Source organism: Staurois parvus, unplaced genomic scaffold (genome assembly GCF_062004578.1).
Source record: "Staurois parvus isolate SC_StPar_1 unplaced genomic scaffold, SC_StPar_1.0 ptg000114l, whole genome shotgun sequence".
Classification (NCBI taxonomy): domain Eukaryota; kingdom Metazoa; phylum Chordata; class Amphibia; order Anura; family Ranidae; genus Staurois; species Staurois parvus.
In genome coordinates, this window is record NW_028317910.1 from 4850506 (window position 1) to 4873627 (window position 23122).

Genomic DNA, 23122 nt, shown 5'->3' on the forward strand with positions numbered 1-23122 from the left:
TTTTTCAATCAAAGGATGTCAGGTGGAAAGGTAGCAACTGGGGAACTGGCTGAAATTCACACAGTGAGCAGTGTCAGCTTTAAAGTGGTTCTAAAGGCTCAATTAGTTTTTCTTTAAAATAATAAAAACATCATACTTACCTGCTCTGTGCATAGAGCAGCCCCAATCCTCCCTTTCTCTGTGACCCCACAGGCATTTCTGGCCCTTCCCTCTTGCCGGTTGTCCCCAGAGCCAGCTGCTTGCTCTGGGGGCACTCATGTGAGCTCGCTCCAGTGCTCACTTTAAGTTGTAGTGGATCTCTCTCTAATCAATTTGGCCCTTGACCTTTTGGCAGCAGTCAGATACCTTTATTTATGGGCAATAAATCTATCTTGAATGTCCTGCTCTGCTGTGATATGATTTCTTACAGATGCTTCCTCTAGGCACCATCTCCTTGTAGGGTTCACTTGGGATACACGTTTCATCAAAGCAGCTAAAGTCCTCAAAAAAAAAAAATCCTGGTACCCACAAATCCAGACCAGATCCATTGCAAACGACTTCTACATGCCTCTAAAACCTGTACTATACCACCTTAAGTGCTCCAACTTACACCTAGTAGACACCATTGGAGTTTGATGGCTCTTCTCTCTTCGAATGGCCAGTCTTACTTGTGCCACCCTGGAAGGATACCAATACAAGCTAATGTATGTTTATATCAGTTATCTTGTCTTACATATAAACTACATTACCCCTAACTGGAAGCCTTCTGAGACTGACTGATACAAACTTAGATTGATTACTTTGTAAGTTGTATGAAGGCCTTGAACACCTGGCCTGGCTGAGACAAGGCCTGGGCCTTGAACACATGTACCTGGCTGAGACAAGGCCGAAATAGCTTGTCAGTCAACACCTGATCACACCTAGGCCTGCACACTGCTTTCTGGACTGACAGCACTGCTTCTGTTGCTGAAACCCTCTCACTGTGAGCTTCAATGTCTGGGTGGGGAGCATGTAAGACACACATGAAAAGGGACTTGGCTCATTTAGGGAAGGTAAAAGAGTAACTTGATTTTTGGAATTGCTTAGACTGCCATACAAGAGCTTTTAGTTCTCTTTTAAAGCGGTACAAAAGGTTCATTTTTTTTTTTGTAAAATAACAAACATGTCTATACTTACCTACTGCGTGTAGTGGTTTTTCACAGAGTAGCCTGGATCATCCTTGGGTCCCCCGCAGGCTCTCCTGGCTCCTTCTTTCTGTCAGGTGCCCCCATAGCAAGCAGCTTGGCCCTGCCCTCTCTCTATCCCCATTGGCTGACTGGCTTTGATTGACAGCGGCGGGAGCCAATGGCTCCTGCTTGCTGTCTCAGCCAATGAGGAGGCAGAGACCCGGGACAGCCGACGCTATTGTGCACATTGCTGGATCGCAATGGGGCTCAGGTAAGTATTGAGGGGGCTGGAGGCACTGCTGCACACAGAAGGTTTTTTATTTTCGTGCATACAGTAGAATACATGAAGGTAAAAAACCTTGAGCCTTTACAACCACTTTAATGTGTATCTAAGGGTAAAATATTTTAGACACATGTAGACACAACAGGAACAGAGGAAATCTTTCCAGTGGTTACCTCTCACCTTCTTTTCAGGTGACAACTAAAAATCTTTCCATTACTTTCAATCTCAGGGACAAAAGTCACCAGGACAAATAGAGAATTTGAATTTCCCTAGCAGCAATAGGGAAAGGTGATAGGATTCTAATAATTCTCCACCGTATCTAAAACTAAAAAAAAAAAAAAAACTTTAGATATAGTTAAGAGAGAAAGCTAGCATAAAATACAAGTCGCATTAGAATTACTAAAAAGTAAACAATACAGTAATAACTCAGTGAAGGTACATTATCCTTTCCCTTTAAATATGATCCTCCTCTATCCAAGAAGTGGGATGAAAGGAGCATTGTGTGTTCATAAATGTATTCACCCTGATCTTTCATTGTGGATGTTTGTGCGTGTTTCCATGTTCTCTAAATGTGTTTTTTTTTAATTCTCCTGCTGGATTTTATAGCCTCATAATTTCCCACCCACAGTGCTGGAACTTTATAAATTGTGCCCCTCCCTGCGTGACGTCCTATCGACATTGTGAATCTTCAATGTTAGCACTCACAACACTTCTTATTAATCTGGAACAAACAGCAGAGCAACACCCCACCTCTCTCTGTTCCCTATTGTGCCAGATTAACCTACTCGCTGTCAGAGAGGCGCAGCCAGCAAAGCCTTCTGGAGTGGCGCCATCAAGTTCCTCCAGCCAGGAGGCAGTTAAAGCTGCCCCGCTTCAGTCTCCAAAAGAACAACCTTGAAAGCAGCGGAAATTTGTAACAAAACAGCCTGAGAGCCGATCCGGAGACCCATTCTTCCACCTAACGAAGTGTGACGCGAGCGCGGACTCCCCGCGGACACTGAAAGGGTCAAACCAACTTTTCCCGAAGAACCCCCTCATCTACGTCTTATATATCTGCCTCCATCACTGCCAGGCCCAACAGAGCAATGGGTTAATTAATTATGTATCATGCTGCCTGCTGATGGGTGATTAATACATCCTATAAATAACTTTTGTGCCTGGGGCGGACGACCCTCGACCCCCGCCATGATCTGAATAGATGACAAATGCTGGGAAATCTCCCACTGTCACCAGTACAAATGTGACTTGGCTACCATTGTCTCTTGGAGGTATCAATCCCCAAAACCCTTCCCTTGGACAAAAAAAATAAAGAAAAGATGCAGTTATAGTGAGAGTCATGCAATGTTTATGAGTGAGCTAAACAATTTCACAAACGTCTGCAATATGGGCCAAGATTTTAAGGCTTTTACACATTGAAGTACTTTTCTGCATTAATTACTACTCAGGGAAGCATATCTTAATTCCTACCATGTATACAAACAAGGCTGTTTGCATTTTAGCATTGACACTGTGGTGTGCTCTTAAATTACTGCATGCTGCAGTTTAGTTCTTTCCTACATAGTGAAAGGCCTCATCGCTGCACCAAAGCTGTCTACTCATCAGTATTCCTTTTCAAGTGCCCCTGAGCGTTGCCCCTTTTTTTCTCCACATACACTTAAAGTTGAACTCTGGGCACAAAAACATTCATTTAAATATATTCCTCAACAGCCACAAAAATGTAAATCCACTTTGTTTGCACCAATTGCATTTGTCTAGTTGTTAGCTTGTAAAAGTAGTAGTGACATCATCACTGTGCTGTACATTGCCTGTGCAGATAGCAGAGCTATGGGAGGGACCCAGCAGACCCCACCCACTGCAACCTGCCTGTAGAAAACTACAGGAGGGGGGCGGAGACAAGACCAGTCACCCTGCACAGAGAGAGAGAGCAACACTGACTGGTCTTTATTACAGGCAGCCCCTACAGAGAGGCAAAGTTTCACACTGGATTATTGCACAGATCTGGACAAACAAATAAATGTAAAACGCACACCATGATTTAAGCAAGATTTCTTGTAGCTCAGCCTTGCTCCGTCATCGATCTGTTTACCTGCAGTGCTGAGGAAAAGAAGCCCTGTGTGAGGTTCAAGTAGATCTGGTCTACTTGAACCTCACACAGGGCCCTGTGTGAGGTTCAAGTAGATCTGGCTTAGCACTGTCACATATGTGATATGTGACAGTGCTAAGCAATCGGTCACTCATGCGCAGCGGTGGACTGACCATTTGGGAACTCGGGCACTGCCCAAGGGTCCAGGGTCAGAAGGGGGATCCATGAGATGCCCCTGGTACCTTTTCATAGGCTCTTTTGGGTGTGGTTTGAGTGTGGGCAAGGACACAGGGGCCCTATGGTCCCCTATTGTCCGGGGGCCCCATGAGTTGTCAGTCCGCCCCTGCTCATGCACTGTATTTTTGGAGGAAGGGTAACGAGCCACATACTCTATATCCAGGTTACAGGTTTTTCTTTCTGCTCTAGGCAGGTGAACATAGTGGCATTGAAATGAAGGGGTTCTCAGAATAGCCATTTGGTTTGGGGGCTGACTTTGTCCTGGATTAACCCAAACATACACTGCTAAATTAGCTATCTTACATTAAATGCCCCCAAGGTGTTTGTAATATTAGACTGTAAATTCAGCTGGCCACAGGGACTGATGTGAATGCTTATCTGCCATTTTTTGATACTAGAAAACTTTTAACCTTTATTGCAGTCTGTGTCCCCACTGGGGAAATTTCCCCTCACTTCCTGCCTGTTGTATTTTGGAAGTATCAATCCCCCCAGCCCCTCCCTTTGTTCTTTGTTAGAGGAAAAGTCCAGCTTAAACAATGGCTTTGATTTGAAATGATAGGGTCTTGTAAATCTCTTACTGTAACCATTATAAGCAATCAGCAAGATACTTGAGGGGCGATAATGTTCTGTACTGATATGCCCCAGATGTTGTTATGTTTGCCCCATTACATTGCCCTCTGACCAGATCGTTGTTGGTTATGTTTCTCTTCTTTGGATTTTTATTTTTGTTCTGATTTTGTTATGCTGGTCATCCCCTGGATCTGGATTATCCTATATTGTATGGCTTTGTGGTTGGCATCAATAAAAGTTTACATTTAAAAAAAAAAAATAAGCAATCGGCAAATAGGCATGCCAGGCCCTGACACCCTAAACAATGTAGAGCCTATCACTACAGTTCACTGCTCATCAGCCCAAGTTATACATAGAGAAATAGGGGGTGCTTCAAATGCATCATGGGAATTTCTTTACTGTTTAATATGCTGACTTTTTCTAAAAAAAGAGTCATTTTATGGAGCTCCTCTGTTTTAACTTCTTTTTACAAACCGCTCTCTGTTAGAAGCTTGAACACCAATGTTTTCTCTTTCCATTAGAGACTTGAAGAGTTACACTAGGATTATGGTATGTGGATAATTTTAATGCAGATGATGCTCTGCAGTGTTCTCCTTTAAGCCCATATAATACCTCTACAATTTCCTAGTGGATGGAGATGTTATCACTTATGGTGTGTACAAATTAACTCACCACCTCCGTTCTTATAGCAGAGATAAGGAAATCTCCAAACATTCCCGAGACCAATAATTTCACCGGCAACAGACAAGACAAACTCGATTTTATTGCTCCATTGCCCTCGATCCTCCATCTTTCCTTCCGAACCCAGGCTCTCCGAATGGATGCACAGGGCATCTGACTTCTCAGCTCCATTCCAGGCTTCCACGCAGTCCTTCCGACCCATCACCCTGTGGGTTAAACAAGAGGGGCGTTATTCTGGATCAGCTGCCCTGCTGCTAAGACGTCAGGGGGGACAGAAGCAATATGGATTGAATTGAGCCATTCATCAGTGGCAGAGACCGCTCAGTGCTGCATAATAGAGAAATGATGGGAGAGGACACAATACTATGTGACTGAGACAATAAAGAACAAAATTTGCACATACTGAGATTAGACATATGAAAAAAAACTTTTGAAGCATCTAAAGACAAAACTTTTGGGGCTTTAGATATACTCCAAAGTTGGCATTAGATCAATAAGTATATAAAAAAGTTAATAATCGCTCCTCAAAAACACCAATAAGTTAAATACTAATGTTGATATAATATTAGCTGAGTGCAGCTACAATAGAATGTGAGAAATATACATATATGTGAAAAAAAATCATATATATATATATATATATATATTTATATTTATTTTATTTTTTTGTGATAGATAGATAGATAGATTGCACTTTAAATGAACAAATGTGTAACAAATTAACTTGCTATTACATCTACACTGTGAACAATATGTGACTAATATGAAAAATTACTATTATTATTATAAAGGATTTATATAGAGCCACCAATTTGTGCAGCACTTTACAATCTAAGAAGAGACAATACAGTTACAATAAATAAACAAACAGGGTATAATAAACGAGAGGGTGAAGGCAGTCCTGCTCATAAGAGCTTACAATCTAATACAACTTTGTATCAATAAAATACAATGTAAAATACTGGTACAGTGCTAATTCACATATTAGTCATATATATAATTCACAGAACCTAAAAAGAAGGAAAACTTTCCAATGGCAACAGTGGTTTTGGGGGCAACTGTCTAGAATGGTATCCCCCCCCCCCCTCCCACCTTGAAGAGATATCCTCTGATCTGATATCCTCTTGTGTCTCTAGGGCAGAAAATGAAAGGAAATCTCCTTAATGAGACATGGCTAGATAAAAAAAAAAATCTATCCCTTCCCTACCCTGCTACAAACATGCCATTCAAAAAAATGAGACATTTAAGGTACCAATATTCAAAAGTATGACAAACAGAATTATTAATAGCCGACCAACTTTTATTCCTCTTCACATTACAACATTATTAAATCAAATTTCACAAAAACGCATACCGTAATTCTATTTTTCATTATACAAAATTATCTCTAAGTCCAATAACCTTATTGTCCGAAAGCCTCCTGCTAAGCTCTTATAAATTATATCTGCTTGTTAATATAAAAAATGTAATTATCCTTCAATTTTCTAGTCGATACTTGTGAAGGGATGAGACCACTTCTAGACGCATTTCCCAGATATTAAATTTGCTTCTTCAGGAGAAAGATGATAGATAATATTTGCTCACTCAGGCACCCAATCTAACATGACTCATGAATCGGGAACAAGGACTGCAGGGGATATGAGGATCATCAAAGGCCAATATGAGTACCCAAGGAGTAGAAGGTAAATAACCACCCCAAAAGTGAGTCCTTACTAATTATTAAACTGCCAAAGTCACTCAAAGAGCATCCAAAATGTGAAATCCATTACTGTTACAATGATGTAGACATAACATGTGTAGCCAGGGGATATCTAATCTAAATGGATGTCACACTACCTCCCTGCAAAAGAGAAAGAGGAGACTGTATCCAAAGCTAAACCTGGGTACACTCTCTGTAAGCTAATTTAAAAAAAACAAGCAATGTTAGTGCCGCAATCTCCCCCACTGTCCTATTGTATTCTGATAGGGGGACTGCCCCCTCACCAGAATACACTGATCAGTGCTGGCAGCCATTGGATGATCAGATGCTGGGCTTCTAGCATGCCCGTTCAACAGAAGCCAATCATAAGACTAGTTTCTGTGGAACAGACAGTTTTACACATGGGCTTAAAGGTGGCCGGTTCGAAAGTTTAGAACCTCCCCTGGGCTTTTATCCCAGGCGGCATAAGAGACATTTCACCAGATAAAAGGTGAGGAAAAAAATGTAACAATGACACAAGATACCAATGGAAAGTTAAAGCTGGCAATGGATCAAAATTCACCAAGTGTACTCTGAACTGGCCTTCAAACCATAATTGGCCAGCTTTAGCTTTCCATTGTTGTGTGTGGCTGCTCCCACTCAACAGAAGTCGATATAACTAAAAAACAAAACATAACGATCCATCTATGGACAGCTTTACAGGAGTTATGGACTTCCCTTACTTTACTGAAAAAAACATGCTTATTTCTGTCTGTGTCTCTGTTGTTGATTTTATCTCACTTTCTGTCTGGATGAACCTTTGTCACTGGGACAGTAAATGAAATTCCTCTAAAATTGACCTCCAGAGCAAGGGTTCTAATCCTCCCCCACTCTATCCCCAAAAAAAATTGGATATTTTCTTTAACCACTTCAATTCAGCACACTTTCACCCCCTTCCAGCATAGGCCAATTTTCAGCTTTTCGCATTTTGAGTGACAATTACTGTCAGGCAGCTCTGTACCCATATGACATTTTTATCATTTGTTTGAGACAGAGCTTACTTTTGGTGACCTTTTTATTTTTTTCTATATAAATGAAAAAATACAGAAAATTTTGAAAAACTTTTTTTTGCTTAGTTTTTGTTAAACATTTTTGCAAATAAATAAAATTTCTTCATAAATGTAAGTCAAAATGTATTCTGCTACATTTTTAGGGTAAAAATAACCCAAAAGAGTGTTTATTATTTAGTCTGTGTGAAAGCTATAAAGTCTACAAACTAAGAATATATGTCTGAAAATTGATCAGTTGAGATCCTAAAATGCCAGATGCTGTTATGGGGTATGGCGGTGATCAGGATGTTAGTATGAGGTATGGCAGTGATCAGGACGCTGGTATGGTGGTGATCAGAACGCTGGTATGGGGTATGGCGGTGATCAGAACGCTGGTATGGCATATGGGATGATCACGATATTTGTATGGGGTATGGCAGTGATCAGGATGCTGGTATGGGGTATGGCACTGGTATGGTGTATGGCGGTGATCACGGCACTGGTATGGTGTATGGTGGTGATCAGGGTGCTGGTATAGCGTATGGCGCAGCTCACTGTACAGATTCGGTAATGACAGAACTCATACGCGGGACTGATGTCATAGCCACCCGGCCAATGGCAGCGGCCATCTTTCATGACCTGGAAGCCGACAGCCTTAAGATGTCAGCGGTCAGGTGGGAAGCTCCAGGGCAGCACATCACAGAAGCTGAGGTGAGTTTTATTCCTCTTTAACTAAAGTTGAACTCCAGCCATACCTTCAGTCACAGTTGGTCCTGATGTCCAGCACCATCTAGCGCTCTCCTCCCTAACCTGACTGCCCCTGGTTCACCTGTTTCATTGGATTTCAATTCTTTCAATCATGCATTCCATGTGGGCATTACCTAGAGCATGTTGTATGCAAATGGAGCCTGCTTAGAAACATCCATTCCTCCAGTCTGAGGTTCTCCCTTTCAGGCTTTTTCCATAAAGTGAGAGCAATAATTCTAGGGCCATAATTCATAGTTACTTCTAAATTGATAACCCATAAAGGTTTTCAAAGCATCAACTATAGAACGTTTTGGGAACCATGTTTTTTTTGTGATATCAGGGGCCCACAGGGTGTTTGTTTTTCTCCTCCCAATGCCAGAACTCCTGGCAGGAGAAAAACTGCCTATAAAACAAAATGAGGCATGTCAAGCTTTCGAACCGTAATGAATTTAATTGGCCAGATTACCAGTTTATTCTGGCATTGGAAGGTGTTAACATTCAAACGTGCCTAAACACACCTAGAGTTTAGACCTGTTTATACACGTTTAGATGCATCAAGCATATCTTCTGCTCAAAAGCTCCTCTCTCCTCTCCTCTTTTGATGGGATTTGTTTTTCAGCCTGTGAACACTCCTCTTCTAATGCGCCTGTAAATGCTTATGTGTGCATGGACACATAGGCTGACACAGAAGTGCTTTTACAGTCTGAAAAAAAATAAACGCCAGATGCCTGTAAGAGTGGCGTTTTTTAAGCTCAGTGTGCATGAGACCTCAGGTTTGGCAAGTTTGGTATCTTTTTACTCAACGCAACCCCATCTATTATATTGTGCCAAAAAATGTAGTATGATATTGTGTTTATTTGCACTAAAATTCATTTTAGAGTATTTATCCCTGAAATGATGTGCTTGATAAACAGCTGCGTAAAAACACATGCAAAATTGCAACCGGTACAGTTTATTCTCCAGGGTCTCTGCTATCAGAAAATATATAAATATTTGGGGGTTTGAAGTAATTTCTAGCAAAAAAATGCAGGTTTTAACATGTGTGTGAAAAATAAAAAAATGTCCTGGTAGCCAATTGGGTAATTTCCCATTTGAACATTGAACAGATAGGAGTCATGTGGCAGTGGATGGGGAAAATATTAGATCAGAAGGAAGTAATATTTGTTATAGTTTCTGATGTGGTATTGTCCAGCTAAGTTCTCTTTTATTATTTTCTCTTTGATGATAGGCTGTGATCCCGCCCTTTACACGTATTTCGTGTACTATGTATGATATACTCACTGGGCAAGGCTGGGCATCTCTCTACTGTATCCTCCCATATTGTGAAACCAGCACTCTTTACCTATTCTTTGACTAGAGACAGGTAACATACAGTATATATATATATATATATATATATATATATATATATATAAAATGGAATGATATACTGTACATATGTATATTTCAACAATAAATGGAGGCTTTGGTGGTGATATCTCCTCACTACAATTTTCAACACTGTTCCTGCCCACCTCAAAGTTTTAGAGTTTTCCCACCTACTTCACAATGTTCCAATTCCTTCTGTTTAATCGTTCATGAAAGAAAATGCATAAAGATGCCAACATGCAAAGTGGGACCCTGAAATATCATAATTGGATGGACAGGACCTTCAAAGAATAACTGTTTTTGTTAAGGAAAAAAAAAATCCTCTCTGGATGATCTATGTACATTGGAAAGATCTTAACAAACTTTGTTGCCGATTGCTGCCTTTTGTTATTCTGAAGAAATAGCTGTTTGTTTGTCTGTGTCCATGTGCAATATGAATGGGAGTGCCATTACAATAGTCAATCAGCTGCTGCACTTGCAATGTTCTAATGAGGAAAGTGGCAAGGTCTGAATCTCTTTAGATGTGATTTGCCTTTGGTAGCATCTCTCCATGGGTAGCACAGTGGCTTAGTGGTTAGCACTTCTGCTTTGCAGTAATTGGGTCATGGGTTCAATTCCCAACCATGGTGCCTCCTGCATGGAGTTTGCATGTTCTCCCTGTGTTTGCGTGGGTTTCCTCCCGCACGCCAAAGACATGCTGGTAGGGTAATTGGCTCCTGTCTAAATTGTCCTAGTTTCATCCCTGGCCATGCATGGTAGGGGTTGGGGAACCTACCTTGTAAAATAATTGCTAAGAGAATTCATAGAAAAAGTCACTTACAAGTGACAGTCCATGCAATTGCCAGGGGTTGGATTAGATTGATAGATAGAGTATCTCACCAAAAATGACATTTTTGTTGCAGGGGATGCCCAACATCTGACTCATATCTTAGTGCAGACTTCTGGGAAAATCAGTAAGCCAATCACACAAGCAGGGAATTACATTTCTAGGGTTCGGTACACCATCTCTATTCAGAACACCTCCAAGATGCCATATTGCATTGCATTTTACAGAAAATTAGAGCGCTGCAGATTGAATAGGAAATGTATTTTTTAATAATAATCATTATCAATTAATAATAATTACAAAAAAACTCATGTAGCAATTGCATATGCAAAATTAATATTTTTTATTTGCTATTTTCATCCACCAGGAAAGTGGAGTTTCCCTTTAAATCTTATAATGTTCCAGCTTTCATCTGTGCTTTTCAGGTATGCTTTTCTATCCTTCATTAGAGGTGTACAGTTTTGGGGACTCGCCTCAGAGATGTCAGCACCTCAGCACCAGTCCTAGAGAGAAGAAACTATCAAGGAAATTAAAGTGTATCTAAAGCCCAGACTTAGATTTACCCTCTCTGTTTATCTTACTTCCTGATATGTTTCCAAAACAGGAAGCGAAGGAAAATGCCCCCAATATGACACAGATGACAAAAAACTGACAGGTTTTCACCCTTCCCTTTAATATGTAAAACAAAAATAAAAAGTTTTAACTTTAAAACCTTTATCAAACCTAAATATCAGTATTAGTATCTGTTTAATCCTCGAATTGTTGCAGCTGTCTCTGAAGAGCCAGCAAAGTCCTTAGTTTGGCAGGTTTATTACTAGAATTGTCTCTGTTTTCTAGTGCTAACAAGTGGTCCCATAAATCTTTTCTTGTTTTGAACACTAAGCAAACCAAGCTTTTAGCATGAATATGGAAAGACCTCCTGCGCTGCCACTGTACCCCAACAAAAGTGCTAAACTAAACACCCCACAACCCAGGATAGCTGCTAGCACCCAATTATATAACCAAATAGTGAAGAACAGCAGGAAGGGATTTTATTCATTCTTCTCATGTGTTCTAGTCTCTGAACAAGAGTAGTACCACACTTTCCTTTGTGTGTTCTCCATTTTTCGTTGGGTGTGTGTTTGTATTTGTGCTGATATTCCATGTATTATTGCAGATTTGTGGGTACATTCTTTTCTCACTTTTCTTTGCTGATCAGTGTTATGTAGACTGTTTTCTTTATAGATAAGATTAGCGCAGCACCATTTATCCTGCTAAGCTTTTAGCATGGTTTTAAAAAAATACTTTCTGCGAAAATCATGTTAGAAAAAGAGTAGATCCAGAAACAAAAGCAGCTGAAGTTACAAGCCAATCTATAATCTGTAAAAGTCAATCTTGACCCCACCACTCCTACCCCTGGGCATCCCTACTGGTAAGTGAAGCAAAAGGAAGTGGGAAAAGACAGGACCAAGCTGGACTTTGATTTGTAAATTACTTCAGTTTCTTATATCTGATCATTTTCATCATGTATTTTTCACTGACGGTGACCTCTGCTAATGTACACTGCTCAAAATAATTAAAGGAAAACACATCCGATCTCAATGGGGAAAAATATCATGCTGGATATCTATGCTCTCACCACATGAGGCTAGGCATTGTCATGCACCAGGAAGAACCCAGGACCCACTGCACCAGCGTAGGGTCTGACAATGGATCCAAGGATTTCATCTCGATACCTAATGGCAGTCAGGGTGCCATTGTCTAGCCTGTAGAGGTCTGTGCATCCCTCCATGGATATGCCTCCCCAGCCCATCACTGACCCACCAACAAAATGGTCATGCTGAACAGGCAGCATAACGTTCTCTAGACCCTTTCACGTCTGTCAAATGTGCTCAGGGTGAACCCGCTCTCATCTGTGAAAAAGCACAGGGTGCCAAATCTGGTGTTCAATGGCAAATGCCAATCGAGCTCTATGGTGCCGGGCAGTGAGCACAGGGCCCACTAGAGGACATCGGGCCCTCAGGCCACCCCTATGAAGTCTGTTGCTGATTGTTTGGTCAGAGACATTCACACCAGTGGCCTGCTGGAGGCCATTTGGTAGGGCTCTATCAGTACTCATCCTGTTCCTCCTTGGACAAAGGAGCAGATACCGGTCCTGCGGATGGGTTAAGGACCTTCTACGGCCCTGTCCACCTCTCCTAGAGTAACTGCATGTCTCCAGGAATCTCCTCCATGCTCTTGAGACTGTGCTGGGAGACACAGCAAACCTTCTGGCAATGGAACGCATTTATGTGCCATCCTGGAGGAGTTGGACTGCCTGTGCAACCTCTGGAGGGTCCAGGTATCACCTCATGCTACCAGTAGTGACACTGACCCTAGCCAAATGCAAAACTAGTGAAAAACAGTCAGAAAAGATGAGTAGGAAAAAAAATGTCAGTGGCCTCCACCTGTAAAAGCATTCCTGTTTTGGGGGTCATCTCATTGTTGCCCATCTAGTGCACCAAAGCAGCTGGAACTGATTAACAACCCCCTCTGCTACTTAACTGACCAGATCAATATCCCAGGAGTTTAATTGACTTGATGCTATACTCTGATTAAAAAGTGTTCCTTTAATATTTTTGAGCAGTGTATATGCCCAGGTGTATGACTGGTTTGATTAAAAAAACCAAGCACTTTTTTTTAGGAAGAATAGAAAATGGTTTGCAAATGCTGAAATTCAATAAAAACAGTACAACATATGAATTCATTTTTGAAAAGGAAGAGGGGGGAAAGGAATACAGCACTTTGGATGCAATAGGCCATAATTACAAAAAAGTATGCACAGAGGGATTGCCAAGTAGCTGCCAGCATACAGAACGAAGACCTGAAGAAATCAGTAGAGGAGTAGTACAGAGGGAAGTTATAGTTGAACCAGAAGATCATTGGAAAGTGTACTTGTAATGAACTAAGAAGACAGCTCAAATGTTTGTATTATGCTTGCTTGATCAAAGTGGGTAAAGTGTCAAACAATTCCCACACCTCAAAAAATGGTCATGTCTGTGTTTCCCTTCATAGGGTTGTCTCAGTCCAATTCATCTAAAAGACAAACATTGGTTTATCTAAAATAAGATTCAGAATGGGCTGCTCAGGGCAGATCCATTTGTGAAGAATTGCTTTTGATTGCTGCCAAGGATATGATGGATAAAAGCTTTTTACTACCCACAGCAATTTTAGCACCTTAGAAAGCCAGAGTACCAAAGTTTCTGAGCCTACTCGGAAGTTAAGGAGTTAAAGTGATTGTAAACCCTCACCTTGTGAAACAACACATTCAGTTTAAAACAGAAATAAAAAGGCAAAACATTTGTGTATAGATAGAAAAAAACATATGAGGGGCATTCAAGTAAAAACAGAACTTTTGCGTTTATATAATAAAGGAACAAATTTCAAGGAGTGGAAACTGCATTTTTTTTACATACTCCCCTGCTACATTTATACTCTTATCCCAGTGTTTAACTAATGCCTGGAAAGCTTCAGCATAGAAAGATTTGTCAGTACGCCTGAACCATCGTAGGCCAGCCTACTTTACTTTGTCATCATTGTGTTTACTGTTCCCACAGAAAGATTCATCTCTTGTGCAATTTGCAATTTCAGGTTATTCGTCAATTAGCCAGGATTAGGCATTCCACATGCTGAATGTTCTCAGGAACGACTGCTTTGGGCAGGGAACCAGTATGGCCAGGATCCTCACTGACCATTTTGAAACGTTTATACCATTCAGATGTCTTACTGCAGCTGAGTGTCTCATCGCTTTACTGCGCTTGAGGTCCTCTGTAGATATCTGCGGGTTTTACGCCTCCATCACAAGGAACTTAATCACCAAACGCTGTTCCATGAACACACTACCACTGTTAACTGACATCTTGACTAACGGTCTCTGGACTGGCTCGCGACATGTGCCCCACCTATCAGTAATTCAACACACTTGCCACTTACTACTGCGTGTAGTACACCGGCCAGCATCCCTTCTTATACCTGTAAAATTAAAGTCCCAATTAAATTTGAACTCCCCTCGTTTACACAGTACAAATTTTTTCCCCTTTTTTATCAGTAATCACATATCCTCTGTTCTCAGCTGCATAAGAGCTTGGGGAGGAGAAACAGCAGGACACTGATCTTCTCACCCTGCTGTGCAGGGTGTGGGGTGTCAACACAAGTCTGATCAATGGAGCAGAGTAAAATGTGCATATATAGTTATGCAGTTCCTTTGACCCCAGACACCCGTTGGTTGTCTTTTAACACAATATCAATTTGGTCTTTTTTATCTTTTGGTCTACTACTTCTATATATATGCACATTTTTTTTCTGGTGGCCTGCTGGGGTACCCACTGGAGGGTAGCCTTGCCTGTTGTGAGCAGCCTAAGCTGACCCAGGGTTTTTGCCCTCTCACTACCATGTTTAAACTCACATCAAAGTCCCCGTGCCTCTTGGATGTCCTTTTTTTCATTGTCTACATTGGAAGAGAACAGCTAGAGAACTGACCCCTGCTGTGATCTCCCATCTAGCGTGGTCAGTTTTTAATAGGAAAGCAGAGGAAATGGCAATAACACCAGTGATTTCACACAAAGGAAGCAGTACAAAGAGATATTTTTTTATACAAATACATGGTACAGCAGGCACATATCAGGAATATGAAATGTTGGGTTTACATAATCTTTAGGTCACCCAGTCAGCTGTAGCATATTCGGCGATAGTTTTCCAGAAATGTTTTGAAGGGCGATAAATCACCAAATGTAATGTAGTGAAGTGGCAAATGGTCCTTGCAAAAGCTGATGTCAGCCCTATGGGTTTATTAATAGAATATGTGGTATTGACAGTCAGATCTGACTAGGTCCGTTTAGGCTGAAACGCGTAGACTGATTGTCTTGTTCATTTGAGCTGTATGCTTTCTTATTACATAATCTTTATTCAATTTTTACATTACAATGGTACAGTAAACAACAAAAATAAAGGGCACAGCTGAGTCAGTGTCTTCATTCCATTTTCAGTAAATCATATTGGCAGGGTTACAATCGGAGATAGGGACAGCAAACAAGAGGCAGCAAGAGAAGGAAGAAAAGGATGTGGATTAGGGAATGGGAGAGGAAGGATCAGACTGAGTAGAAAAAAGGGGAAAGAAAGGAGAAAATAGGAAACATTTGATAGATATGAACAACAACCTATACATTAGAAATTGCAGATCAAGTATGTAAGGTATAAAAAAACAATATATTAGCAGATGAAATTTAAGTAAGATGACCTGGCCCCACAATGGTTGAACTCAGGGTTCTGGTGAGGAACATTGTGCCATAGCAGAGAGAGCAATTGTGTCAGACCCAAGTGATCTTCATGTCATACATTTTTCAAAGTGATATTTGCATGATCCATAGCAATGGATTCACTCAACTGGTGGGACTTTTCCAATGCATTGGAGTCAAGCCTTTGGCTGTCTTGAAGAGGTGTGGAAGAGAGCTTGCTTTATATTGTTTTGTGTGCATTGGAGGTATATTAAGTCATAATTAAGAAAATGGCTTAATTTTGTGTTTTAACATCTTGCCAAAAAGGGTGAAGAACTAGACAGCCCCCCCGTAAATGTTGTTAGGTTCCCCCCCATCCTACTTCCCGTCCAGCACAAAGCAATCATCTTAGGATAAATGGTAGCCACTTTCTGATGAAAGATAAGATGCCTATAGTGTCCTTTTTGTAATAATAGGTTCACTAATTCACCAAATGATCTGTAGCATACTGGGCAATGGTTTTCCACAAATGTCTTACCTTTAGGCAAGCCCAAAAAGTGTGGTGTACATTTGCAAAATGTTGTGGCTACATTTGAAATGTTTAGGTGATTTAAAAACTTCTTTTTAAAATAGAAACTACTGTCTGCCCTTAGGCAACCTTTCAGCAAACCTTCTACAGCCTGTATAGCATTTGGTGTAAACAGAAACAGCTGGAAATTCACATATTCTGTAATGTACTACGCTCTGTCCATCTGTTTGTGATCTGAGGAATCCTCACATGATTCACTTCTGTACTGACAGTGTGCTGAAGGCTTCCAACCAAATCTTCTCCAGATGTGTGCAAAGGAATTCAAGAAGAGGTTCTCACCCTGTCATATACAGCAGCACTCAGTGTTCCTCCACAAAGGAATAAATATAAGTAAGGGGCATTCAGGATAACCTTCATCACTTATGCAGGCCATAGATGGGTCGAAAATCGGCTGATTTATTGGCCGAAAAAAAAAATTGGCCGATTTTCACACCGTTAATGGCTTAATTGGTCGGCTGTTTTTCTGGATTTTGCCAATCGTCCAATTTTCGAGGAGGAGGAGGAGAATTCCAGTCCACTATTATATTTGACATGAAAAAGTATTGCGGTTGCAACAATGTATCTATTTGTATCCGAATAAAAACATCTGTATCCGAAATGGATACAAATAGATACAATGTTGCAACCACAATACTTTTTAATGTCAAATATAATAGCGGAGCTCTCTGCAGGGACAGAAGTAATTAAATGCCGTAGACGGGACGAAAATCGGCCGATTTTTTTTACCGTTGGTGGTAATGTCAGCCTATTGAGCAACCTTTTTTTTTGTTTTTTTTTAAATGGCCGGTTTTCGACCCATCTATGGCTTGGATTAGTACCAGAATTAGAAAAGGTATGGTACTCCAGGCTAAAAAGTCCCTGGCTTGTATGGTTTAAGATGTGATAATCTCCAGTTTTTCTACCATAGCTAACTGCCATGGAACTAAATAATTCCAGCATGCTTAATCTATGGCTATTAAAGAGGTTTTGCAGTGCTATCTGCATTGGGTTCTCTTGTATACAGATACTTTGTGGGAGAGTTACTAAAACTGGTGCACACAGAATCTGCTAGTCTTCGGACACACCAAATCCGACTTTGAAATTTATTTATTTATTTATTTCAGGTACTTATATAGCACTGTCAATGTATGCAGTGCTTTACACATATATATTGAACATTCACATCAGTCCCTGACCCTCAAGGGGCGTACAATCTAAGGTCCCTAACTCACATTCATACATACACATATTACGGCCAATTTAGACAGGATCCAATTAACCTACCAGCATGTCTTTGGAATTGTGCGAGTTCACTTGAAATCACATTATTTCAAAGTCAGATGTAATTTATTTCTTTTTATTTCTGGTACTTATATAGCGCCGTCAATTTAGGCAGCGCTTTACATATATATTGTACATTCACATCAGTCCCTAACCCTCAAGGGGTGTACAATCTAAGGTCCCTAACGCACATTCATACATACACATACTAGGGCCAATTTAGACAGGACAGGAGCCAATTAACCTACCAGCATGTCTTTGGAGTGTGTCATGGGTGATTTGGAAGACATCTGTGCGACTTCATGCACACATGTCTATGCAAGTCGCAGCTGAACTTGCAAAAAGTAGTGCATGGAGTTCTTTCAAAATTGGTGCAACTTTGACGGAGTCGATATGACTGCTTCCATTGCAGACAATAGGGTGCCACTTGTCATGTGCTTTGAAACAATCAAATTGTATGGCAAGTTGCACCGCTGTGACTGTGGGGACTAATTGTCAAAACTTAATTGAAAAAGCTGAAGTTAGAAGCTGATTGGTTACTATGTACAGCTACACTAGATTCTGTGTGCACCAGTTTTAGTAAATCTCTCCCTTTGTGTTCACCAACATTTCTTCTAGCTGCCCCCAAAAGCAGACAGTGGACCAGTCTAACTTCAGGTCCACTCTATTACTGACCTGTGACCTGATGTGATTCCCTCTATTACTTTTAACCTAAAGCTGCAGTCGGGGGACCTGGGAATATGAGAAGCAGCAGCACTGACTGGGTGCTCAGGCATAGGCAGTCAATCGGTGCCTCTACTTCTCCAAAGGTAGGATGGAGATGCAAGACTAATGTCAGGTTAAGGGCCTCTCCACATCTATCCCTAACTTTTCTTTTTGCGTTAGACAGCATAGAGAAGGGTTAGAACCCCAGTCAGGTTTTTATTGGTGTCTTTGTCCCTGTTGGGCAGACTCACCCTCCCCGCTTGTCCTGGTGACCAATATCTCCGGTCCAGAAAGTAATGTTGAATCTAAAATTCTATAGTTGTCACTGAACAGAAAGCAAGGGTAAAATCTTTTAATGATAGCACTTGTTTTGGTGACAGCTTTTTAAAGGGGGATTTCCCCTCACTTTAGAGAGATTTGCCCTAAGTTTTATTGTGTCTTTAGAACAGGAAGTGAGGACATATCTCCACAACTAATCACACTCATCAAAAATTAACTGACGGAGGTTTTAACAATTCCTCTACTGTCCAAAAGAAAAAAAATGTTTCGGCTATACAAGCGCTTTAAGCAGTGAAAGCTAGACAAGATGATGGCCATGGAGCATACATCTTTAAGAACAAGTCAGCGATGGCAGTGCCATTCTACAGTGATAGGGCAATGCCCCTTTAAATGACACTACTAGTTGCGAGGCCCTTGGCTTGCAGCACTTCTAGGGACTAACCTTTCATTTGAATGGCTGTCACGTGGTCAAGTTATTTCAGCATTTTATTGCACAATTGCCCGTAATGTAGATTGCACTGTATGACGGCTTCCTCGTGTTGTAAAAGCAGAGAGAGCAAGGTGCGCAGCAAGGTGAGCTCCACGAGTGGGGTTATTAGACTTCCACCAAGAACAGATTTGAGAGATAGGTTGATACAAACTACCAAAATAAATGCACTCCATTATGTTTATAGATTTGGTTATTAATTTCTGAGGACACGTTTTTCTACAGGACCCTCACCTGCCTGTAAGGAGGTGCTACATCCTCCTGCTGTTTAAGATTTACTCCTCTCCTGTTTTTATCAGTGCCTGACAGTGCCTATAGACATCAAGTGGCGGTCAGCCCTACTGGTATATTCTGATCACTGAAAGCACTTTCTTATAAATTACTTTTTGATAAACATGCACAATCAGATTGGCTGAGCATGCATGTTTATTCCAATGAAGCAGAGCAGAGAGATGTACATTCATTGTTACTGCAGTACCCTCAACAACCTACAGGGGTGCTACATTCTTCTGCCCAAGCCACACCAGTTACCAGTTTGTTTGCATAATTATGTACTGTATGATCTACCACCCAGATAGTGTTGTGTCTGTGCCCCACCCCTTCTACTGCATCATCGGAGGTTGTCTTATCCTGCTCTGCTTTGGCATGCTAGGAGAAGAGGACTCAGAGGTCCATAATTTTTACATGTCTACAACTGTTAACATTTCCATAGATATTAGATGACAATCTATGAATTTGGCTTGTTTAATGTTGTTGTACTGGGCAACAGTGGGACAGCTCCAGCTCCAAACAAGCATTCTCTGGGAACAAAAGCATCTGGAAGGTTAGAGAATCTTGAGCGGTCCCTGGCACCAGGACTGTGTGTGTGCTTTTCCCTTGCCTACTTCCACTCCATTGCACTAAACACACTCGTGTGACTACAGTGCTTCAGTAAGGGATGACGCCATGAGATAGTCATATTGACCTGCAGTGCAAAATCAACCAATTTCAAGGACAGAAATGTCCATGAACCCATTTTTGGACTAACCAGTAGTAAGTTGACTGATGCAGAAAGATCTCCAAGATACAACTGAAAAAGATGTCTGCCCATTTTTGCACACCAGATCTTCAAATCTCCAACTCATCCAATGGCTAAAGAGTTTACAAAGAGACTGTAGACACCAACTAGAGCCCATTCATGCTTCCAAGCATTCTATTGTAGTGTGTTCATGCACATGCATCAACATGTGTTACAGCATGCATTAATGTGCATTGCATGAATTCATAAGGACTGGGCTGCCAAAGCATCACTACGACTAAAAAGTGTGCATTGTTCTTTTTTAACAATATGCATAAATGTACGGTATATGCATACATTGAGGTGCACTGTGGTGCGTTGTGCGTGGGGTTCTACTGTATAAAGCAGTGTTTCTCAACCTTTTTTTCAGTCAAGGCACCCTTTAAAATTATGGACAGTCTTGAGGCACCCCATTCTAACATGTGAAAAACAATTCTAATAGTTTTGAATAACTCAGCAACATCCATACATGTAGGACACCCAATGGTAGAGGTGATTTATTCTTCCAAAGCAAATACGGTTTTGCAAACAGGTACTGACTAGTATTCCAATGTTTCTCTTCTCCCTCAGTTTTTTTCCATCACTGAGCTAATGTGACTCCAGAACTGATGGAAAGGAGCAGGGAAAGGGTCAAACTAGGGTGCTGTGCAGGCAGCTGACATCCTCCTTATCAACTGATGATGTCATTGGTTGTCAGGACACCGGCGGCTAGAAGGTGGTAATGGTGCACAATGAAAACCTGTGGCTTTTTGTAACTAACGGGCAGGCTTGTTCCACCCGCTGGCTAGTATACAAGATTTGGGCAATTTTTAGACTTTTTGCCAAGGCACCCCTGAAGAAACCTCAAGCCACCCCAGGGTGCTTGGGCACCCTGGTTGAGAAAGGCTGGTATAAAGCATTGGAGTGCAACTTACAATGAATGACACCACAGCACACTATACATACAGCAGGTGTGTTGCCATGTGTTGTTGGAGCGTTTTAGTGCAAGTTGCCACAACAAACAAGAGTAAATGATCCCCCAATAAAATTTTGGTGAAATGGAGGCGGTCTTTCCAACATTAATATGCTACGCTCAAAAACCACCCATGATGGGGATAAAAATAGCAATTGTTTCCTTCCCATTCTTGTTTTTCTAATCAGATTCAAATGATTCACACACACAGGTGAAGCAATCATTTGAACTCTTGCACAAGTTTTTTCCACACAATATTTTTAAGAAGTGACCTTAGCTGATTTTATCCATAAGCAGCAAGAAGTAACAAACTTCATCTTTCTTCTCTCACTCTTATCGCTAGAGTGAATATTCTTCCTCAGACGTTGCCGCACATGTGGTTCGAATCGGATATTGAATCAATGAACTTTGCCAACTGCTGCAGGGTTTGAGGCATATTTATACACCGACAAATGGACACACCAATCATTTGTCCATTTTTTGCACACAGAATGGACATTGCATCACTTGCAGCATTTAAAACACAAGCTGATCAACTTGCCACTTGCCAGATTGAGCATTGCCCGCTGACATCCATCAACTCAGCATCTGTTCCTCCCAAAATTCAGATGGTAGGAGCATTCACTGGATTAATAACAGGGCGATTGTTATGCCCATTATTTCATATGCTGGTTACAACTGTCAAATTAATAATTTGAATGATTTGTTATGCAGACCTGTCGTCACCTTTCTTGTTTCCTACCCTGCCACATTTCAGACTGAGATCACCGCTTGCATACAGCAGCAAGCCAAAAGTGACTGCAAATTTGAATGCAATTTTTTTGTGTTTTCTGATCCCTGCAAAAACACAATCAAATAATCCTTCAAAGTATTTAGAGCCATCAATTCAAAAAAATTGTGGTTATAGATATACCTTTGATCATCAGCGGGCACACCCTCCAATGTTTGGCGCAGAATTGATTGGCTTCCCTGCTGTACGCAAACTTGGAAAGTCCCATTCCTCTCCTCCCAATATGAATAAACATTTAATCTCACGGAACTACAGCCCACATATATTAAAAGATCCTTGACAAAAAACATTTAGCAGTTGTACTAGTATCTAAAGCCAGATTTACCTGGATGGTCCCAAGTATATACTGCAGGTGCCCAACCAAAAAATGCATAGTAAATTCATGTAAAGACAAAGCTTAAGTATATCAAAAACACAAAAAAAGCATGCAAAAAAAAAAAGAAAGGAAAAAAAACTCGCACGCACAAATGCCAAAATGAAAATGCAAGTGTTTAAAGTTCCCAGGTGTGCACGTCCCCCTTTAGGACATTTGCAAAAAATGTTCCCACAAATAAACAGCTCACGTCTGTGAAAGAAAAACTTGCAGAACTAGCCAGTGAATTGTAACTATCACTAACCTTAGAGGACGAGTCCAGGCACGGTGACACGGTTCCAGGAGTCACAGGATGGGATGCACACAGGGAACTGTCACATTGACCCAGGATCCAGCGCTGCTCCTACTTCCACAGCCTTCAGGATCCCTGGACTGACTATTAAACAGAGGGGAGGGAGGGAGGGAGGAGGAGGAGGGAGATACATCGCATCTAATAAAGAGGTTATAGAGAGGTGATTACAACACATTATGGTTACAGTGACACAACTACAAATTATGTGGCCCTGTAGCAAAAATTTTAAACAGGTAGGCTGCTATGAATATTGTCATGCCACTGTATGGACCTGATCATGCCTGTCACAGAGAATGCTCGCTGCACGTGTGAACGACCGCCATGAGACTCAATGCACAACGCCAGACGCCCCGGCATTTCTATCTTAATTTAATCTGTGAAACTGTGACAAACACAAATATCATTTTATAACAAAGTATGCATTCTCTTGCTAAAATCTG

At 41.1% G+C, this 23122-nt stretch overlaps 1 protein-coding gene across 1 annotated transcript in view; it reads right to left on the reverse strand.

Annotated features, from left to right (window-relative positions):
• The window catches only part of SLC6A12 (solute carrier family 6 member 12), a 60542-nt gene extending 37772 nt beyond the window's left edge, over window positions 1-22770 (reverse strand). The window contains exons 1-2 of the mRNA XM_089671762.1: window positions 22635-22770; window positions 4991-5205 (exon numbers count right to left, since the gene is read on the reverse strand). Coding sequence (XP_089527888.1) covers window positions 4991-5201 — 211 coding nt within the window. The 5' untranslated portion in view covers window positions 5202-5205; window positions 22635-22770. The remainder of the gene's footprint in view (window positions 1-4990; window positions 5206-22634) is intronic.
• Window positions 22771-23122: the final 352 nt, after the last annotated feature.